At 46.4% G+C, this 23,159-nt stretch overlaps 1 protein-coding gene across 12 annotated transcripts in view; it reads left to right on the top strand.

Moving 5' to 3' along the window:
• The first annotated feature begins 12,492 nt into the window (after positions 1 to 12,492).
• The window catches only part of afdna (afadin, adherens junction formation factor a), a 125,181-nt gene continuing 114,514 nt past the window's right edge, over positions 12,493 to 23,159 (top strand). For all 12 annotated transcript variants that reach the window (XM_048249905.1, XM_048249902.1, XM_048249907.1 and 9 more), the window contains exon 1: positions 12,493 to 12,798. In XM_048249905.1, the coding sequence (XP_048105862.1) occupies positions 12,700 to 12,798 (99 nt within the window). In that variant the 5' untranslated portion in view covers positions 12,493 to 12,699. The remainder of the gene's footprint in view (positions 12,799 to 23,159) is intronic.

Genomic DNA, 23,159 nt, shown 5'->3' with positions numbered 1-23,159 from the left:
CAAACTCTTCAATACCTGTGACCAACAACATGGCGGCTCTGTCTAACTGGTGGTTCTAGTGGGTGAGCTGTGACCAACAACATGGTGGCTCTGTCTAACTGGTGGTTCTAGTGGGTGATCTGTGACCAACAACATGGTGGCTCTGTCTAACTGGTAGTTCTAGTGGGTGAGCTGCACGCCGCTCCTGCATCAACTGCTTATCCTTCTGACGGAATCCTCTAACATTCCAGACCAGTGGTTGTATGACCCGAGTAATATCTGCAACTGAACATTCTTACTTCCCATGAAACAACATCTTACTCTTATGGGGCCCAAAGACTGGTCATGCAGTGCACCACCACCATTGTAGAAATGACATTAATGATTAGCCATGATGTCTCAAAAAAAAAACAGGCAGAGAGAGAGAAAGAGAGAGAGAGAGAGAGAGAGAGAGAGAGGGAGAGAGAGAGTTTATTTTTGTAAATTCAGCTGTTATTATGTAAATATTATGGTATGTTCTAGTAATGACCGGCCTTGTGTGCTGGTGCTGGACAGACCTGAGGCCTGCTTCTCCTCAGTGTCTTCAGCATCTGCGCTCATGCGTGCACAAGCAAAGGCCTTTTCTGCCCTGACAGCCCGAGGTGTCGTTTTTAGCCTCCTTCAGCCTCTCCGGGTCCAATCAGCCGTGAACGATCGGAACTCGCTTTTAGCCACAGATGTAGTTTATCTTTTGTCATGCAATACAACACACATCCCACCACCACCTCCATGGCTTCCACCCCCACACAAGCAGTCTGTAATGGACCAGGGGCTTTCTGGAGAGCTGAAGTCATTCCGGATCATTCCGGATCATTCATTAATAAGGAGGGACGGCCACGTGGGCTTCAAAGACAATGATGTCACTCAGGAAATCTGTCAAAATCATTAAATGCTTCACTTTGTCATAGTTGTCTCCTTGTGTGTGTGTGTGTGTGTGTGTGTGTGTGTGTGTGTGTGTGTGTGTGTGTGTGTGTGTGCGTGTGTGCGTGCATGTGTTGGAGCCTGAGGAAACATTTAGGCTATGTGTGTGTGATTACACTGGTGGGCGTGTGGCAGCAGGTCACTCAAAGTGATACCACATGTGCTGTGCAAACTATCATGGCAAATGCAACTAGCAGGTGGCTCTTGGGGACAAGGCACCATTTCCTTCACTGCCAATGACAGGTCAGTTCCTGATGGACACATATGGCCCTCTCATCATGGCCCCAGTGTCCTAGACATCTACACAGGGTCAACACATGCCTACAGTGCCAGAGTACTCACGACTGTTCATTGAGACACGACACACGAGGGTAACCCAGAAGGCTTCATGCCTTGTTTCAAGACTTCAGTTGAACTATGCCCCATCCATGCCCCATCCATGCCCCAGTCTCTACTTATCTCCACCTCTGTGTCCCTGGTTAAGGATGCATGGCTTTATTTGTAAGCTGTTTTGAATGCAAAATGCAATTACATATTCATGTCCATATTCAACTACTGCCGCACATGCTACTTCATACATAACAAATGAATTGATGCAATTGCATACAGATTGCTACACAATACACCAGATGCTTCCAGTAAGACACAGTCATGAAGAGTAAGAGTAATGGGTGTTAATCCGAGGGCTGTTTGGGTGGTGGTTTGGGTGGGCACTGGCGGGGGCAGTCAGGGTTCTGTTTCAGATGGGCACGGAAGCTGCATGAGGTGAAACCTTCGCCCCATGCCAAGCCATCACCACGGGAACCGTGTTTGGTGCCAGGAGCTGCCCACCACTGCTGTCTTCATTTAATCAGCAGAGGGAGAGGGAGAGAGAGAGAGAGAGAGAAAGAGAGAGACACAGAGAGAGAGAGAGAGAGAGAGAGACAGAGAGACAGAGAGAGAGAGACAGACAGAGCAGGGTTGTGCAAAATTCGAATTGCCTGCTTCCTGTTTGCTACCTCAATCGAAATGCAAGTGAAATTCAAGAATTGAATTGGAATTTAAGAGCCAGTTTCAATTCAATTCTGGAATTTTGCACAGCCCTGAAACAGAGAGAGAGAGAGAGAGACAGAGGAGGAATGAGAGAGTGAGAGTGTAAATGTTGAGAACTGACAGACAGAGAGACAACAATGTAAGGGGAATGAGTTCAGGAATGAGCAAAGGAAGAGGAGGAATGGAAAGAGAGAGAGAGAGAGAGAGAGAGAGAGAGAGAGAGAGAGCAGGAAGGGAGTGGGGTTGAACTGACATATTGCTTTAGCCATAAGGAAACCACATTGACATCAAGCACAGCTGTGCAGGGGGAAGGCTAGTCTGCAATTTGTTGAGGTTAGAGGGGCACAGCTCTACTAGGGCCATTTGTTTTGTGGTCCTCAGGCAGAGCATTGTTTCCCCACACCACACAGAGCAGACCCAAACATTTCATTTTTGTAGTTTGTAGCCAGATAGAAAGGTCTGCGGTGGCTCCCTCCACTGCGATTTACTAACAGCCATAGAGAGTGGCTCCTTGGGAAACAATGTCATAAAAGAATGTCTCACTGGTTGGTGTTTTATGTGGGCAGTAACGCCAGTTTAACACCTGAGCCCAGTGCAAGGGAGAACAGTGTCCCCTTTATGACATATTTAACTAGAGACTGGGGGAAAGTTGAAGAGAGAGAGAGAGAGATAGCGAGAGAGAGAGAGGGGGGGATGGGGTATTGTGTTCCAGATTGAATATTAGCGACAGTTAATAACAGTGTAATGACTTCATGTCACGTTCATCTCCTGCTACAGCTACAGCAGATTTTATGTGTTATAGTATGTGACTCTCTTAACTGGGCATACACCATAGGAATATGATATTTGGATGGTGGTGAAGGGCTTATGGTATTACATTCAATATTTTTCGAGAGCTGTGCATGATTTTAACATAGCCACATGCTGTGGTCTTACCTTGACAATTACCATTAATGTTTCCCCTAATTTATTTCAAGCACATACTGGATGTCCATCTGAATTGTCCATTTCTATGTACTCTCAGACATATCCTTTCCTGACACTCCTACGATTTCCCTCCATAATATAAAATGCATGGAAATAAAAGCTCACAGTCTGGTTATAATGCATGTGTGTCTGAGCCTGTCTCTTCTCTGAATTCTTACCAGAAAGACACATTGCTTTTCCTAGCACCTGCAAGGTTTGCTTTATGTAACTGCAGCATCTGTTCGCTGAGATTCTGTTGATAAAAATACACTGTGAGCCAGAACAGTACACAACAGTGCACTGGATACCAAAACAATCATGCAATAACTTCACACTCTAGAACACATCCACAAAGTAATATCACTGCACAGGTTCTTTTCCTGTCATGCCTCTGCGCTAATGTGCTCAAAATTCCAAAGAAGTAAACAAGGTGAAAGGAATGTGCATGTGAGTATTCTGTCCGGGCGGTTTCTCCAGTAACCTTTCTTTTTTATGAGCTTGCTTACCCAGTACAATGAATTAAGTTGAGTCAGAATGACAAGCCATCTTGTGTGCTGACTACTATTCTGATTTCATTTTCGTCTGATCTCTAAGGACTGTGCTATGCTCTGATTCTCACTCAGCATGATTCTGCTTGCCTGAGTGCACAGGACTTTCTGAAGGAAGCCTTAGCCTTTTTATAATTAAAAATGAGTTACCTGACAATAACGACATTTGTATGTAGCTGCAAGTCTGCATATTTCCCTAGTTTTGAGATGTCTGCATTGTCCCTGTCTCTTAATAGGTATTATGCATTCTTTTCTCTTAATTGGTATTATGCATTCTTTTTTCAATGCATATGCATTTGTCTTCTTGTCACAGAGATGAAGCAAAAATAAATCCATTATCGATAATACTTCTAAGCATGGGAACGTTTCAGTAGTGGAAATATTGTTGCAGTGTTTTTGTTCAACGTACATGGCTATCTGGTCTACTTCAGGGTTTTCCAACAGGATGCACATTGGACCACACCTACAGTACAGTGTTATTGGAGCGTTATTATTCCCTTTTGTTTTTATGCAACTGGAGACCAGTCCCTCTGGCTGGGATGTGTGTCTGAGTTCTTGTGCCGGCCCTGACGACTCTACAGAGAGCAGCAAACCTGTTGAACGCTTACCAGATGAAGACATCACATTGGGAGTGAGCGTCTCTACTCTCAGGCCATGTGGAAGCCGGCCAGCCAAAGAACAGGAACCAGGACCATCTGAGCACTCATGCCGTGAGGTTTGTGGTGAAGACCTCCGGAGGAATGAGAGGCTATTTGTGTGGATTGTGGAAATAAACATCTCTTCTCTTTCAACATTCTTCCATTCATTCATTGCTGCCCAACTCATTTCATCTGCCAACCTCCTCTCTAATCCACCTCTAGCTGTGCACTGATATGTATGCCAGAATAGGTAGAATGATTATTTTTCACTGTCTCCCTTTCCCTTTACAAAGACAAAATAGGGGGGTTTCCCAGCTCTCTCTCCACTATTGCCTTATTGTCTCTGTGATGCCCCTCCAACTAGGTGCTGGTATATCAGGCAGGCCTTCAGATGGCTGGTCCTCAGTGCGCCTCAGTGTCTGGTCCACCGCCTCCACCACCCAAATAAAGGAGCTGGTCTTGCCCAACCATATGTGCCAACACCCCCCCCTCCCCCACTCCCCCATCTCTACTCAAAGAGCATGTAAAATGAGTGGGCAGCACTGAGTGAGGGTGAGTGCGCTTGGCTGCTAATTAGTCTCTCTGGGTTTCCTCGTCTATGGTTTGCAGATGGCTGGGCCGGCTCGCGGAGACTAAACAAAGATGCTGCGTTTTGTAAGGTGTTTTGTTTTCCTGCCGTTGTTGCTCTCCTCTCTCACGATCACGACAAGGCCAAGTGAGGACAAGCAGTAAAGGCAGTCTTTCATTGTTCAGAGTGTCTAAGTACAATATACGTGCACTGTATGTTGTCTTGTGTGTGCATGTGTGTGTGTTTGTGTGGGTCTCTGTGTACGTATGTATGTTGTGTGTGTCATGTCTCAAGTGCGAGGATAAGAGCGTTGCCACGTTGAATAGCCCTCCTATCTATCCATCTATCTATCTATCTATCTTTCTATCTATCTACAACCCCAAATCACAAAAAGTTGTTGGAGCATTGTGTAAAATATAAATAAAAACAGAATGTAATTATCTGCAAATCTTGTAAACTAATATTTAGTTACAGTGTTTCCCACCGAATTGAATTCCATTTGTGGTGGTTGGTTTGCAGAATTAACTTGAATACAACAGTTTTTAACAATTAGGACAGTGTGGTTATGATGCTAACCAGATTTAAGCACAATTTAGTACAACCTGGGGCCTGTTGCACAAAAGCAGAATTAAGACATCCGGGATAAGTTACTGAGCTGCGCTCAATGAATCCAAAACACGATCGTACAGGCTTAATTGGTTGCACAACGAGCAAGCCAGGATGAGCAGACACGGATTCATCAAGCCAGGTGAAACCTATCCTGGATAAGTGCGCGCTCACTGCTCCCTCAAATAGACCCCGCCACCGATCACAGATTCACTGATTCACCATGGCAACTAAAGCGGCTTCATTGCTTCTTCTACGGTGTGAAGTAGGTAGATAGCCTTCTCACAACAGCAACAAACAGCAACACCTCTGTTAAGGAGAATATTGCAATTAGTTCCGCGACCACCACGTGTGAAACGGTTAGGCATTCCCGTGACGTCACATTGTCGCGTGACAGGTCGGGAATGGCGAGTATGTAAAAGTTAATTAATGATCACAAATGTTTAAATAATGACAGTGGGTCTAGGTATATGTCATAACAATGTGTAGTGGGCAGTGGAAAAATTTTTGGTTTCCGTTTGTGGTGACTGCTGACTGAGATAAGGGATGAGATTAAATAGATCCTGGAACTTAGCCTGGTCTGGAGCAGGCTAGCTCCACAGAATAAATCGCCATGGTAACTTATACCATAACATATCCTGCTGCCCCCTATCCCGCGTTTGTGCAACTGGATCACGGATAAATTGAGCCAGGATAACCAAGATATCCCGGCTTAATCCCTTATCCTAGTTTTGTGCAACGGGCCCCTGGAAAATCATTGTGTGGTGGTCAAAGTTGATATTGTGGTGGGCCGCCACAAATAAGTCAATGTATAGGAAACACTGAGTTAGTAAGGACAAAGACAACATATCAAATGTTGAAAACTACAAATTTGACTATTTCTGGACAAAGTTGGGACTGGGGTAACAAAATGCTGGAAAAGTTGTGCAATGATAAAGAAAGCAAAATATAAATATAATATTGGATGGCCGTGGTCTTTTGGACCTCAGATGGCACTGCATTAACACCAGACCTGTTTCTGTAAAGAAAATAATTTTATGGGCTCAGGAAAACCTCTGATAACCATTGTCTGTGAGCACAGTTTGATCAATTTAGTCAACTTTACCATGCAACAGCCAAAATTGTATTTAGACAAAGTACAAAAATACAACCGCTTGTTTAAAATGGAGGTAACATGGGAAAAAAACATGGGTCCTCAATTCGAAACCCAACATCTATGGGGGTGGGGAGGTGCATTAGTGGTGACAGCATGGGCATCTTGCACATCTGGCAAAGCACAACCAATTCAGAATGATGTATACAGGTTTTGAGCAACATATCCAGGCAATGCATTTTCCGAGGGAAGACAAACAGAAAAACAATAGCAAAATAAATTCTGCACATATTTAAACAGTATTTCTAGGAAGAGTCCAGGTGCTAAAATGGCCTGTCTGCAGTCCAGACCTTTCAAATTAGGTGCATCATGGAATGACAAACATGATTAAGAATACCTCATATGGTTTAGCAACTGAAATTCTATATTGGGCAGGAATGGGACATTTAATTATCAAAACTCTAGAAACTGGTCTTCTCTGTGTCTAAACATTTACAGAATGTTGTTAAATAAAGGGGTGAAGCAGCACAGTGGTAAACATTCCCAACTTTTATTGAAACATGTTGCTCATGAAACATGAAACATGAAATTCAAAATGATCATATATTTTCCATGAAATAGTCCAAATTTATTTATTTCAACATTTGATATGTTGTCTATGTCCTTTTTGCTGCTAAATATGGGTTTACAAGACTTGTATATCACATTCTGTTTTTATTTGCATTTTACCCAACGTCCACAACATTTAATGATTTGGGGTTAGTTCTATCTATCTATCTATCTATCTATCTATCTATCTATCTATCTATCTATCCATCTATCCATCCATCCTAGTACTGTCCTTGTTGATGCCTGGTGGTGCTGCGAACAGCACTGCACATTAATCTGTTCAAACCCTGGGTGACCTGTCCTTGTAAGATATCTCTCTCTCTCTCCTCTCTTACAAACACACACACACACACACACACACACACACACACACACACACACACACATACCACACAGACACACACACACACACACACACACACACACACACACAGGGTGAGACCTTCATTCTTTGCAGATGTCAGCAGTTCCTCATCCATCTCTCATGACAGCCCCAGACACAGTGGGAAGACTGAGCACTTGTTGTTGGACCAATACAAAGCACCGATTGAGCAGGAACAACACACTGTACGTCAATAACCAATCTCCGGTCGGGACATCTTCACAGCCAAGAAAAGGTATCATCAAGGCACACAGACACAAGTCATGAATTAGCCCTGTTTGCCAACACCATGCCACACCATGCCACAGAGAGAGCTGGTGTATCAGTATGGTAGTTTTGCGATATGAACAGTGCAGTATTTTGTGCAACCCATAACAACCCAAAGAATGTTCTTCCAATTTGTAAGAAAATCATTCTGTTTCCCATTCCATGCAAATGTACTCTACACCGTTCCTGGTATTTATAGCTAATAACTATTTCTCTGTATGTCACACAGGACCTTGTAAGTATAGCAAATAACTATCTCTCTGTGTCACATAGGTCCTTATACTGTATGTATAACGATCTCTTGTCACACAGGTCCTTGTATGTGTCACCAGGCGGGGGCACTATTTCAACCACCCAATAAGGTTGAGCAACACGGGGACCGAGTTAGAAAACAGGGTACATTTGCTTATACAAAATAGATTCAATAAATCTCTGAGAATAGCTGGAATAGTCCTCCAGGCCCCAGGAGTCTTCAAGGGCCAGCCACCCTGCTATTTGGAGTCCTCGTGTCTACTGCCCTGTGTGGCCATACAGTACGTCCTGGTACTCTCCCACTCCATGTGACATATACTGTAGCTATCTCTCTGTGCCCCATTAGACATGTAATGGGGCCCATGCTGGAGTTCACACCTGTTACCACCCATCATATGCTGGACGTAGATCACAGATTCATTCATTCTTGGTCAATCACAGTCTTACAACGCATTGCGTGTGTGTGTGTGTGTGTGTGTTCAGTAGGAAAACCAAGCAACTTTGAGCATTTCGGTTTTTACATGAAACAGACTTCATTTTCAATTTTCAAAACACTCCAACAGTTGCGGTTAGTCAAATGATTTGATAGGTCAACATAACACTTTTCAACACTGAAAAAATACGTCTTTGAAAATAATAAAAAATGCTAAATGTGAAGGCTGGACAAGATCATTCTCAGTGACCTGACATAGAAAACCCCCAGACACAAAGCTATTCTTAAACTTGAGCGGAGCTCATGTGTTTACACTGAGGGGGGTGCGCCGAGGACCGTCTGCTCTTTCTCTCTGAGACGAAGAGAGGAGAGGAGAGGGGGACAAATGACAGCAGTTTGACAGACGGTCCAGCGGGCTCACTCGGGAACACTACCCCTGGTGCCACCGTCAGTGTGCAGCCCTCCTTATCTGTCTTTATTAGCGACTTGGCAAGCCACGGCCCATGGATTTCCTCTTTGTGGTCTGTGATGGATGGTCATCCACTCACCCCCGGTGCCATTGAGGTAATCTATGCAAGGCAGTTAGGGAGACGGCAGGAAAGGAGCCCCCCCACCCCCCTTGCCTTTCGCGGGCAACATACATCTGGGTCTCTCCCTCTCTCCCACTGACAGTCTTCACTGACTCTTCAAAGTCATATTTCAATATCTCACAGTGTTTTTGACTGAACAGCTTCCCCCTCATTTCCTCTGTTCGTTCGGCTACTTCCAAGACTAGACTGCGACTTGCCTTGGCGTGTGGTGTCTGGGGCTGATTTGGGGCGCTGCAGTTTTAGTGTCCTACCTGACGGGTTCACGGGTCACGGCTGAAGCCTGACTTCAGAGTGGGTGGAGGCCGAGCATGTGGAAGCCAGAGATAACATGACACCGCTCTCTCGCAGCCAAGGCTTAGACCACAGCAGGAAACCATATTACCAGAGAACCTCAGATTCTTCCTCTTCCTGTCGATGCTATCTGCACTTTCAACTCTGTGATTAACTCTCAGCCCTCGACCTCATTTCTTTTACTCCAAGTCAGCAGGCCAAAAAGACTTACAGAAATCCCTGAGTTCCTTTAGCAAATGTAGCCTACCTTGTGTTTAAAGTGGTTTTAATATGATTCTAAACTAAACGCATGCCTTGTCCTTTGCCACCTATGCAGAATTTCATGCTGTATTTCAGTTTTCTCATTCTACCCTCTCTTCATAAAAGAAGATGCATGAATCCTTTTTTGGCTTTGGGAGTCATTGATTTCATTTTAATGGTTGGTGTGCACCGTCATGTGTGCTGGTATTGCAGCCTTTGAAAAAGCTTAACTGTCATCTTTTTATTCTATCTTACTGCCCTCATCTGTCTCTTTATGGGGTTCTTCAATATGGTGTAGTTTGTGTTTACAATGTGTGTGGCCCCCCACCCCCACCCAAACGCACACCAACAGGGGTTGGTTGCATACCTGCAACTCAGCGATTCCACAAAACAGTGCTCACGCTGTGGCAACAAATAATGAACTGTTGTGATTAAACCCAACCGCTGATGTAGTGATCAGCTTGCATTTCTGTTACATTTCCTGAAGTGCTGAAATTATAACATTCTACATAGATTGAAAAGTATGCTATCATGACATCAAGTTTGATCATCCAATTTTCAGCCTAAAAATAGTTCATATGAAACTCTAACCTAGGTAAACATTAGTAGTGTTTTTAAAACCAAACTGCATCTGGTTTGCATCAGTTGGTTCATTTACAGACAAAGCATTTGACCATGTTCTGATGGGATTCCTGTCTGGTTCTTTAAGCCAAAAGCAAGCTTTTTCTCGGAAGGTCATGGTGGAATTTTCATTTCTATTTTTTATGCGTCACCCTCTTGGTGGTGTTCCTCATGGTGAAATCTGAGTGGCATCAGCTGGTCCAATAACCTTGTGGTGAATGTGCAGCTGGGGTTTCATCATACCATGCATGTCAGAGCCTGCCATTTTAATCATCAAATCCACAGCCTGCCACCACTAATATTTATGTGGCTCTGACTGGACACCTCTGCTGGGTCAGTTCCAGTTGGGCCATGCAGCGCTGTGAGACAGGGAGCAGGATGGATGGTTGGGGGTGTTGCACGGGTGGTCTCCTGGGATGGACAGTCCACATAAATAACACGCTCCTCTGATGAATGTGTGGCCCACTGCGCTGACTCACCTTGGTGCTCCTCTTCTCTGTTTCAGTGCAATAGGATGTAGCCTGACACACACACACACACACACACACACACACACACACACACACACACACACACACACAGCACCCTTTACACTCTCACACACACAGCACCCTTTACACACACACACACACACACACACACACTCACACCGCCTTTTCTGTAACATATCTGGTAGACATTGTCAAATTCGAGGTGACTTTGGAACACTTCAGTTCAGACTTCAGTTAGGGCAACTGTGTGCTGGCAAATTCAAGCAGGAGATTACATCTGTGTTATGTTATCATACCTTAGGTCTTAGCCTGTGCATTAATCTCTGGCCTCAGGAGTATGTGTATGACATAATGAAGAATGAACTTGGCAGTTGATGTTTCAGTTGTTTTGGAGGAAAATGTCTCTGTTTGTGCATTGCTACATCAGTGAGGTTGACTCAGCTGTCAAATGTGGATTTCAGAAGGTCTGTGAGACTTTCACATTGGGGACAGAAATCATTTGCCAAGAACATCCTCACTCTAAAAACCCCTTATAAGTGTGTGCCACATTCTCTGCATCACAACACGTTGGTACATCTCTGATAACGGCGTATGAAGAAAAAAACACACCTCTGGTGGCAACAGCAGGTAACCTTCTGGACTTGTGTTGTCTGGACAAACACTACATTTAGTGGGTCAGGGGAATGTAGGCTACTAAGCTCAAAATGGGAACTTGAGCAGGGCGCAGGAGAATCTAGCGCACCCTCCTTGTCCAGGATCCATCTGGCGCCCTTCCATCTCTCATAATGCTAAATTAACCATGACCAGTTTCCATCACTGTTTGTCATGACGATGTTAAATAAAGTAATGCTGACTTCCTGCAGCATATGGAGAATGTAGCCTAGGCGAGGAGAAGGCTCCAGGGAGTATTTAGCATTCTTGTGCCAAGCAGCTTACCATGCTGTGATTTGGACAACTCATAGCATGGAACAATACAAGTACATGGCTTATATGTAGTTGTAAGAGAGCAGACATTTGAATGGCCTGCTCAATTCTGATTGAAGGCTTGCATGGCTGTTTCATTCGAGTAGGGCGTTAAAATGCAGACACAAATCTGATGTAAGAATTTTGGTGTGTGTGTCTCATGCCTCATTGCGTTGCTTCACAGCTGTGCACAGCTGGGGTAGCCGGAGCACGCATGATGCTCTGCGACTGTGCCGCCTCTTGGTACCACGCTCTTCAAAGACTTGCCATTTGCAATTTCTCGCCTACAAAGGAATTCTACTGCAACTCATTGATATGTATAAGGCCTATTTTATTAGGTTCTGGGTATGTCTTCATTTATTAACTGTTCATCTCAGAAAGATGAGAAATCTGAAAATTATGTTTCAAACATCCCAAATCAAATAGGTCTGTGCATAATTAGAGATACTTTGGAGGAGAGAGCAAAATATAAGATAGATAACCTTTACTTCTTGTGAGTGGGAGAAAATGTATTAAGAATGTCTGCACTTTTTTTCTGCAGTCTCGTTTAAAAAACAACAATTATATGCATCCTCCTCTGAGCATAAACCCAAAATAATTCAAGATAAGGATTTTAAACTGTTAACAACATAGTCACCTTTCCAAGACTGAATTTAGATTCTGTAGCTGAGGTTCAAAACGTGTTCAACAAAAGTCTCCACCCAGAAAAACACAATTCAAGACACTGGTACAGTAGGCTACACGTCCCGTCACCTTGCAATTGTCTGCATTATAAAAAAAAAAAACCACACACACACATAATGCAATCCTTGATATGAAATACAATGGAAATCGTGTCAGCCTTTCATTTGTTACACTGTCCAAAGGGAAAGACATACATCATCGTGCGTGAGCACGTTGAATCGTAAAAGGGTGCGTGAACGCGCACTGATCCAGTCAGTGCTTCCCGGCGAGGAGCGATAACAGAAACGAGAAAACGCGGAAACAGAAGGAGCGGTTGGAGAGAGGTGCAACCGGCTACTACAACACACGCAGGCTACTCAACCCGCTCTTTCTGTTCTTATACCGGGTGTTGTCGGTTTTTTTTTTATCGTGAAGTTGTCGGATAAGACACCTTTATCTGGGACAAAAGGATTTTCTCCTGTTTGAGAGTATCATTCAGGATTGAGAATGGGGAGCAGGGAAGAGGAACGGCGAAAACTCGCCGACATCATTAACCACTGGAACGCCAACCGGCTCGACCTGTTCGAGATCAGTCAGCCAACGGAGGTGAGTCCGTGGACCTTATCAGGAGCACAGGCCGCACCCATTGGGATGACCATGAAATCCCGGTTGAAATTATCTGCAAAGAGGATCATTCTCCTGCTCAACACTGAATGTGAATTGTAGCTAAGCGTTTGTCTCTGTGCTAAGAAGGGAATAATAATTTACCTGTGGAGCACCGTTGAGTTAACTAGACGTATTGTATTAATAATGGGGATAGTAATAATTTATCTAGCCAAGAACAGGTGGCGATATTGCATTATCCACCCTACTATCCTTTTTTCCATCCAATGTTATTATGCCCGTTGGCAACCATCTAGCGGATAATGGCTACAATGGAGTCATTCTGTTAACGTTAGATCCCAAGCCTCCTACCTCTCTACCCCTTAGCTCTGGCAAGTGCATGCTGTAACGTTACTGTTTGCGATGAAGAATAGATGGTTAGCTACAAAGCCGCCGTAAATCCCAACGGGGCGCTAACATTAGCCAACTACTGCTACGTTAGCTTGCTACATTTATATATTTATACTCAGATTATGTGTGAGGCGCACTGTTGTCCGCGCTGTTCAGAGCAACATTTAATGTTACCAACGTATACATGGGGAATGGACTGTCACACAGTGGACAGTTCTGTTTGTATGTGCTTTATGGATGTCAATGTTACGTTCGTCTGCGCTTGTTAAAGATAGCCGTCGTTATGGCGATGTTGGCCAGTCACTGTGATTTAACGTTAGCCCGCTAACGTTAGGCTAGCTATCTGAGCTAAGTCTGCTAGCTAGTTTGGTTAGTAGGATAGTTATCCATTCCATTCATGTCAAGTCAAATAAGAGGTAACTTACCAGCGGATTCATGAAACCTACCATTTAATCGTGCAGTAGTTGTGATAAGCGTTATACCTATTGAGTCATACATTTTAGTCGTCAGTGTTGAAATCAAAATTCTACCCGTGATTTAATGTGGTTATTTTAGCACGGCTTAAAAGTAATAAAACTTGCTGTTTGTTTTAGACTGGTTTCTTCGCTGCTTCAGTGATAACACAGCCAGTTCTTAGCCAATCAGCCAACTGACAGTGAAAAACAGACTCAATTTAAAGAAGCCCAATGAAATGCATTACTCACTTAAAAGTTTAACAAGATTTGCTGCGAAATAGCTGCGCACAGATATCGAAACAGGAATTCTTGATACAATCTCCCTAAACGTGTGTGTCCATATGCAACGCTAATTTGCGGACTTGCTTGGTACTTGATGACTGTAGGGGTCAGAATATTTCGCGGCAAAATCTGTCAACATTTACAAAATGTTTGTGATATCGGGATACTTCAGCACCTAGGTTTGATTTAGGCGCGCTGGGATGAATGAATTGTTGGGGGTTGAGGGTTTTCTTTTTTTGGGGGTCGGTCGGTCGGTCTTTGAACTGATTGATACGCCACGACAGACGCCATGACAACGCTTGATTTACTATGAAGTAATTCCTAGCAAGCCAACGTTGTTTTTCTTTTCCCTGTTGATTTCAAATTGCTTGTGTTTTAGTTTGATAGAAAGCCACAGAGACAGGGATGCAAAGGAACTTTGTGATGTGTTTGTTCAGCTGTGAGAGTGAGCTATAAGATCATTATGAAACGTTCAGGACAAGAATACACCTTATCTTGAGTATCCTAAACTGATGAACGAAACAAATGTCTCGGTCCTCCGCTAATGCATTACATTTTCCAGATTGTTCAAGTTAGTTCAGAGTATTTTCCAAAAGATACAGTTACATGGGTGCCTTACATAGATGCCTTAAAGGACCTCTAGAAGGTGTGTGTCTGTGCATGGCAGTGTGCTGGAATGATGTGTCCGCTAACTGGCATTTCTGTTTGATGCCGCCACATTTGTTACTGTTGCGTCAGTGGTTGTAATGATCACTGAAGCCACAACGGCCGACAACAACTGCTGACTTTGTAGGTCGGCATAAATTTGGCCAAATAGCTCAGATTTAAAGGCTCTAAAACAGGCCCAGCAGCATTTTTCTTTCCAATTCACTATTGATCTTCATTAGGGGGAGCAGGCAAAGGGTTGGTAGACAGGAGCGTTGACAGCTCAGAATGTAGTGCAGTGTCCTCTCTCTCTCGCTCTCTCTCTCTCTCTCGCTCTCTCTCGCTCTCTCGCTCTCTCTCGCTCTCCTTAAGAAGTCCATGGTTTCAGAACTGAAAGTTTCAGAGAAGTTGAAAGAAGAAAGAATTGCTGGTCCAAACTGTTGTGTTAGAATTTAGGTTTCAGGACAACATGACAGCTATCAATAAAATAAAAGTTTCATTCTTCAGTGGTTTCTCTTCAGAGGGAATTTTTTGCTGTGTGAACAGACTGTTCCCTGAGAATGAAATAAAATGGTTGAAGTGATATGTTGAAATGCTCAGTGATGTAGCCACCATGGATTGTGCTTTTCTGTGGTGGCTAGTGCTAATGCTGGTTTGTTTTAAGTGTGTGTGATTTTGAACATGAAAAAATCAATGTTTGCTGAAGAGTTGCTTGTATTTCTGTAGGCGTTCTGTTCTTTTTTGTAATTGGTCATGAATGTAAGTGATGCTCAATACATCCATGCAAAACAAGATCCTTTTTATTCAATAAGTAAGCACATCACTCTCCACATCTGAAATTCAGAAGTGCGTCTCCGTCTCCCCTCTGACGCTCCCCGTCCCACCCCCCTGTTGGCTGTGGTTTGGTCTGTTGGCTGGTCGGCTGTTTGCCGAGTTGCTCATTGGCCACGTGAGGTTGGAAATGAAAACAAACGCAGGCGGCTGCTGGTGCTGCTCGTCGTCCTCTGGCGGTTTTCCGGCCTCCGGTGACTGCGCCCTCTGGGCATGTGTGGGCGCCGGGGTCAGGCGAAGCTGGAGCAGACGTGGGGAAAGCGTTCCAGAGCACAGGTGGCTTCGCACGCCAGCTTCCTCTCCACAGCTCCTCTGCTTGAATATGCACTAGGCTAAATCACAACCTGTTTTGAGTCTGCTGTAAGTGCATGTTGTGTGTGAGGTCTGTATGCTACTGAGACTTTGAATTTCCCCTTGGGGATCAATAAAGTATATATCTATCTATATCTATCTATCTATCTATCTATCTATCTCTATCTATCCACCTGCCTTACAGTCCTAAATGACTCCATACGTATTGGCCTAACTTGTGTTGCAACTTAAATGGCTTCATTTGTCTCACAATCAACATTGTGTTGATTGGGTTTCAAAATGTAGGTAGTCCGAACTCTGAAGACAACAGCAGTAGACTTGGGCCTATTGTGTCCACAATTGATCTGCAAAAGAGTCTTTTGTTTTCCCCTAATGCAGTGCTAGTTTGACCATGTATTGGGTTGCACTGTGTTGCCCCCAGGCTGTAAATAACTCAACAAAGCCCTGAGTGTGAATTCGTTGCATTGCTACAGTGAAGCTCAGCTCACTTCTGTGTTGCAACATGCCTATCAGGCATGAGGGCCCCTAAGGGAAGAGAAGTAGGTGTTTGCATAGTATGGGTATTCGGATGCACCCCATGTGTTTGCATAGTATGGGTATTCGGATGCACCCCATGTGTTTGCATAGGTTTGTGAACAGGAAGGAATGTCTAACTCCAGCAGTTTGTTCTCTTGGAGGTTCAGGGGGAAATGCTGTCCGAGGGCTTAGGCACACAAAGTGTGTGGTATGTAGCTGTTTGTATGCCTTAATAACCCACAGTTTCTGAGTGAGGTTTTCTGTTTGGTTAAGGGCGTGTGCGTGTGTGTGTGTGTGTGTGTGTGTGGTGTGAGTGTGTTTTGCCTGTCTGCTGGAAGGGAAGGATGTGTGGTCATGTTTTGATAAAGAGGTAAAAATGTCTCTGGAGTTGAGCTTTTATTAGTGGAGCCAGAGATACTCTGTCTGCAGATATCAAGCACTTGACCAGAATAACACGAAGTTCAAAGCGCAGGCACTATCCCATTCCATCTACTTTCAGTCAGGTTAGGCTGAATTTTTCATGCAGTGATTTGCAGATTCTTGTCTGTCAGAATTGTTTATTATATGGTCATTGTGCGCAATATCAATTGTGCCTCAGTATCCAGGCCAGTTAGTTTTGTTCCCCCTCTTCCTCCATCACAGGATATGACCAGACCAACACAAAGTATTCAACTTCCTCAGGAATCTGCAGTTTGCTCTCTCTCTCTCTCTCTCTCTCTCTCTCTCTCTCTCTCTCTCTCTCTCTCTCTCTCTCCTTTCCTCCCTTTTGCAATTTCACGAGAAGTAGACTATTATTATTCTTTTGTGTAACTTTTTCAGCCACACACATATTCCTATTTTTAGTTATGGAAATGTAGAAGCAGAGAAGCACCCTTGCGTTGATGCATGAGGTGGTGTGTGTGTGTGTGTGTGGGGTGGGGGTTGCCTGCATTCTTTAGCAGCGTCTCCAACCCTCCCCTAGACCCAATCCCCAGCATCAGGACACCGTGCGCCTGCCATGTTGATCCGCATACGGAATGTGACGGCCCGTTATAGCCACGGCTAGGACTTCCAGTAAATTCCTCAGGGGGGAGGCCCGAGGCGAGAGGCGAGATGCCCGTCTGCCTGCCTACCTTGCTGCCCCCGCTCTGCTCCTCTCCCACTGTGGAGTTCCGGGACTCCCTGCCGTGTGGCCGAGCCGCAGCCATGCCTCATAGGTCTGGTATAGTCCTGCGTCAGTCCTGTGTCTGTCCCGTGCATGTGATGTGTGACGAGAATTGCATCATCAAGGGGGGGATTTGTGCCTCCCAACAATTGTGACCGCATGGCAATCGCGCACGTCTTCACCACACGCAAATGTGCACAGAGGAGCATAGCACTTCCTTCAGAGTGATGAGTGCTGCAGAGTTGTTAAGAGTCTCCAAAGGAGTCCTGTGCTGTGTGGTGATTGCAATTAGTTGACCAGGAAGTGTATCTCTCTACAGGGTCTGTAGAGCCCTTGGACAAGCCCTTGGTCTGTAGCCTGAAGAGAAAGGGTTGCTGAGCCTGGCAGCTTGGCCTCTCCTAGATGCCATTGCCTCTGAGGTGTGTGTGTGTGTGTGTGTGTTGCACATTGCAGGCTCAAAACTCTCCATCTCCATGGTGAAGGTTTTCCTGCTTCTAAATATATTTTCCTTGAGAGACACACACACACACACACACACTCTCCTGTCTGGCCTGACATGGCTGCTCATGGTACGCTGTAATTGTGCCCTGCAGTGTGCAGCAGCATAGTTATGGGTTCCACCCCCTCACGCCCTGCAAGAACTGGGCGAGGATCTTAGGGGTTCCTACCCCCTACGTCCTGCAAGAACCGCAGTGATCTTAGGGTTCCTACCCCCTACGTCCTGCAAGAACCGCAGTGATCTTAGGGTTCCTACCCCCTACGTCCTGCAAGAACCGCAGTGATCTTAGGGTTCTTCTCACGCCCAGAGCCCTAATCTGTGGCCGCCGGACTGAGATTACCCCGCTTTTAGGCTCCGTCAGTCATCATCGCTCACACAGGGTTACATGTGCCCAGCCCAGCCCAGCCCAGTCCAGCCCAGCCCAGTCCAGCCCAGTCCAGCCCAGCCCGTTGTCCCAAGCGCTGGTGAGGAGAGTGAGCTCAGCGCCGCTTATTCTGGAGCCTGCAGAGGAAGCTGCAGAGTGTGGTCAGACGTGGGAGAAAGTGTTTTTTTTTTTCTTCTCCCAGCTCTCCTTTCCACTCCTGGTCACCATCTCCTCTTCCTCTCCTCCTCCTCAGCAGAGCGGCTGAAGGGTATTTGTGTTCTCGTTCCCATGGTGCTTTGCTTTGAATTGTTGTGGTCTCTTCATAGCATATTTGTGGCCGCCTCCTCATTACAGAGAGACACTAGCCGTCCGCTCCCCGTCTAATCAACACACCCGGCTGCTCGCACCCTGTCCTCTCTCCTGCTCATTTGCACGTTCGCTGGGCTGTAATTAAGTGTGGGGTTCGGTGGCTGTCGAGGGTCGAAATGACCTTTTGGGGGCGATGTTTATAATCCGGAAGAGATTGTTCATGTGGGTGATAGCTCAGATGTTATTTGTGGAAACCTCAAGACACTGGCGTAGTGTGTACGCGTGTGTGTGTCTGTGTGTTTTTACTGCAGCGGGAATAAGAGAGACGTCGCTCAGTGCTTATTTCTCTCTCTTCATCTCTCCCTTGCTGTGGCTTTTGTGATGGATCACTGGCACACAGGGTCTGCAGTGTAGCTGTGGAGAGGTAGAGAGAGAGAGGTAGAGAGAGAGAGGGAGTGAGGGAGTGAGGGAGAAAGAAAGGAAGGTAGAGCGAGAGAGAGGTAGAGAGAGGTAGAGAGAGAGAGAGAGAGGTGAGAGAGAGAGAGAGAGGTAGAGAGAGAGAGGTGAGAGAGAGGTAGAGAGAGAGAGGTAGAGAGAGAGAGGGAGTGAGGGAGAGAGGGAGTGAGGGAGAAAGGAAGGTAGAGAGAGAGAGGTAGAGAGAGAGAGGTAGAGAGAGAGAGGTAGAGAGAGAGAGGTAGAGAGAGAGAGAGGTAGAGAGAGAGGAGGTGAGAGAGAGAGAGGAGTGAGGGAGAGGTAGAGAGAGAGAGGTAGAGAGAGAGAGGTAGAGAGAGAGAGGTAGAGAGAGAGAGAGGAGTGAGGGAGTGAGGGAGAGAGAGAGAGAGAGGTAAAGAGAGAGAGGGAGGGAGTGAGGGAGAGAGGGAGTGAGGGAGAAAGAAAGGAAGGTAGAGAGAGAGGTAGAGAGAGAGAGAGGAGAGAGAGAGAGAGAGAGAGAGAGGGAGTGAGGGAGGAAGGTAGAGAGAGAGAGAGAGAGAGGGAGTGAGGGAGAAAGAAAGGAAGGTAGAGAGAGAGAGGTAGAGAGAGAGAGAGGGAGTGAGGGAGGAAGGTAGAGAGAGGGAGTGAGGGAGAAAGGAAGGAAGGGAGAGAGGGGGGCTGTTGGCCTGTCAGACCCCATTAATCTGGCGGGAGGCCCTGTCCGTCACTCCACTGCCCCCTCTCCTCCATGCTGGGCCCCTGCAGCCTGTTCCAGCACTCTCATTGGCTGTTGCCACAGCGACAGGGGGGTCACGTGTTGTGCAACTAGGCCCCGTGCGTGCTGTCACCCGTGCGACCTCAAGTAGGATGAGGGAGAGGAGACTACACAGCAGGGTGCCCACTCGTGTCCTCACCACTCCTCCTCCTGTTGCTAGCGAGCGCTCCGGTTGCTTTTAAAAGCACTGATGCCTCTCTTACTGGTCACTTGTTTTTACTCTCTTACTGGTCACTTGTTTACTCTCTTACTCTCCCATTCACTGCCATTCATGCACCCCTTACACACCTCACTGGACACACACACACACACACACACACACACACACACACTCTCCAACCAAACAAACCCCAAAGACACACTTGCTCGCTCATTCACTCGCAGAGTCTGCTGAATAAGTGCAGGCTATTTGGATGCCTTCAGTGAGCAGCAGGCTTGGCTGTGTGAATGGGGATGGAGGAGGAGGATCGGGTGGTGGTGGGTGTATGGGGATGGAGGAGGATCGGGTGGTGGTGGTGGGTGTATGGGGATGGAGGAGGAGGATCGGGTGGTGGTGGGTGTATGGGGATGGAGGAGGAGGATCGGGTGGTGGTGGTGGGTGTAGTGTTGCAGCAGTGATCGCTCTCTGCTCGTGTTGCCTCTCCTGAAACGGGTAACCCGACTCCGACCGGACCGGTCGCCCGCCCACCCTGCTTGGGTTACTGGAAAACGAACACGACCAGTGCAGTGCAGTGTGCAGGGCTGGGTCCTCCTGACCGCCCCTACATGCGGCACGCCCATCATGACTACATTCCGCCGTCCATTAGGAGACGTGTGTGTGTGTGTGTGTGTACGTGTACTTGCTGTGTGCGAGTGTCATATCTCCAAATGAGAAGCTTATGTATTTATGTTTGTTTGTTTTTGCTCGATCGGCTCAATGCACAGTGAGATGAATTCCAAACCACAGAGCGTGGGAGGGAGAGAGGAGTGGCTCTGCCCGTGTGTGTGTGTGTGTGTGTGTGTGTGTGGAGGGATCCACAGGGAAGGCGTCTGCATGTGCGTCGCTTCAGCGCCAAGTCCTCTGGGGAGACCCGAAGGCCATTGCCAGGCTCAGAATGTAGACTCTGTTTACGCCACACAGAAGCACAGGAATGTTGCCCCGAACTGGACTGAAGAATTTGGTCTCAAGGCTCAACTGTTTGTGTATCTCTAGACAAACAAAGCATCAACCTAATTCATTGCAAAAAGAGTCTGTACTTGTACTCTGCACAATGACAATAAAGTTGAATCTAATCTAAATCTAATCTAAAAGAAGCGCTAAGTGCTATAGAAGGCGTCCCTATGCCCTGTTCTCTTAATACTGTCCAGATCCTCAACATATTACAGTGGCTCCTAAGGGGAAATGTGCTGTCATTGCTTTGCATTTGAATTCATTTAGCTTTATATTGGTGTTGGCGTCAGTGTGTTCTTCTTTTGATACACCCCGGATGGTGTTGGCTGGCTCGTCAGCACATAGTTGTGTGCAGCAGAGTGTGGTTGGGTTGGGATGTGTGTGTGTCTCTGTGTGTGTCTCTGTGTGTGTCTCTGTGTGTGTCTCTGTGTGTGTCTCTGTGTGTGTCTCTGTGTGTGTCTCTGTGTGTGTCTCTGTGTGTGTCTCTGTGTGTGTCTCTGTGTGTGTCTCTGTGCGTGTCTCTGTGCGTGTCTCTGTGCGTGTCTCTGTGCGTGTCTCTGTGCGTGTCTCTGTGCGTGTCTCTGTGCGTGTCTCTGTGCGTGTCTCTGTGCGTGTCTCTGTGCGTGCTGGAAGGGGGAAGTATGTTCACTCAGCGAGGGAGGGGAAAAAAAAGAGTGTGAGAAGTCGTGGTCATTATATATATATATATATATATATATATATATATATATATATATATATATATATATATATATATATATATATATATAGAGAGAGAGAGAGAGAGAGAGAGAGAGAGAGAGAGAGAGAGAGAGAGAGAGAGAGAGAGAGAGAGAGAGAGAGAGAGAGAGAGAGAGAGAGAGAGAGAGAGGAGAGAGAGAGAGAGAGAGAGAGAGAGAGAGAGAGAGAGAGAGAGAGAGAAAACGGCCGGCTGTAATCCTTTTTTTGGGCTTTTTTCCTCGCTCACATGATTAGAAAAACAAAGCAAGATAGAAAAGATTAGGGCTCCTGTGTGTGAGAGGCCGGAGAGAGGGATGGAGAGCGAGAGAGAGGGGGAGAGTGGTCTCTCTATCCCTCTCTCTCCCTCTCTACTGCATTCTCTCTATCCCTCTCTCTCCCTCTCTACTGCATTCTCTCTATCCCTCTCTCTCCCTCTCTACTGCATTCTCTCTATCCCTCTCTCTACTACATTCTCTCTATCCCTCTCTCTCCCTCTCTACTGCATTCTCTCTCTCTCTCTCTACTGCATTCTCTCTCCCTCTCTGTCTGTTGGCTTTACTCTCTGTCTGTCGGTCCCCTTATCTCCTGCACTCCCATCAGTGTGTGTCTGTTGCAAGCTGCTGTGTGTGAGCTGAGCTCTCATTAGCGTAGATATATGAACAGAGACCACACACACACACACACACAGACTGTTTATGACAAAAACAAACATACATTCTCTCCCAGTGCCTTCTTTGCATAAAGCCTCTTTGTGTTGTGTTGTGTGTGTGTGTGTGTGTGTGTGTGTGTGTGTGTCCTGTTTCTTTGCTCATCATCTCTCCGAGCTCTAGAATGTTGCATCACAGTGTGGAATCGCCGTGCGCGGACACTACGGGCTCGTAAAATGCCGCCCCCCGTGCACCAGGGACCCTCCGCTACGGTGGCCTCCGCTCCTCGGGAGGTGTGCCAGAAATAAGGCCGGCCGTTAAGAATCTCCACATGATTAAAAAATGGCTTCCTGAGACAAAGCAGAGCTGCATACGTCCTGTCAGAGACAGAACAGAAACGAGCTGTGTGAGAGAGTGACACTGGTAGAGAGAGAGAGAGAGTGTTTAACAGATTGAGAAGGAGAGGGAGATCTATGGGCCGTCTGAGTGCTTGTTGGCAAGCGGTGGCGTGCCCCCCATCACTTCCATGCCTGAGGAGGCACAGAGAGGGATGGAAGTGAGCGACCAGACCAGGGCCAGCCTGCAGCCTCCCTCTGGCTTCCCCCAGCCAGCCGGTTAGGGGCCGAGCCCCTGGGTGGAAACGCCTGCTGCAGGACCCCTCTGGCCCTGCGGCCGGACACCCCCTCTGGCCCCTGCTCATCCACACAGGAAGAACGGTAGATCAGGAGGCAGAGAGAGAGGGGGGGGGGTTGTCGTTTGACCACAGCAGAGGCCAACTTGTTTGTGTTGGCCAGAGCAGATAAAGCACGGCTGGCCATCGTGTGGCTCACTGACTGTGTGTGTGTGTTGGGGGGGGGAAGGGCCGGAGTGCT

This window comes from Alosa alosa, chromosome 8 (genome assembly GCF_017589495.1).
Source record: "Alosa alosa isolate M-15738 ecotype Scorff River chromosome 8, AALO_Geno_1.1, whole genome shotgun sequence".
NCBI lineage: Eukaryota > Metazoa > Chordata > Actinopteri > Clupeiformes > Clupeidae > Alosa > Alosa alosa.
The sequence above is the reverse complement of the archived record's forward strand: the minus strand, read 5'-3'. Positions and strand labels throughout refer to the sequence as shown.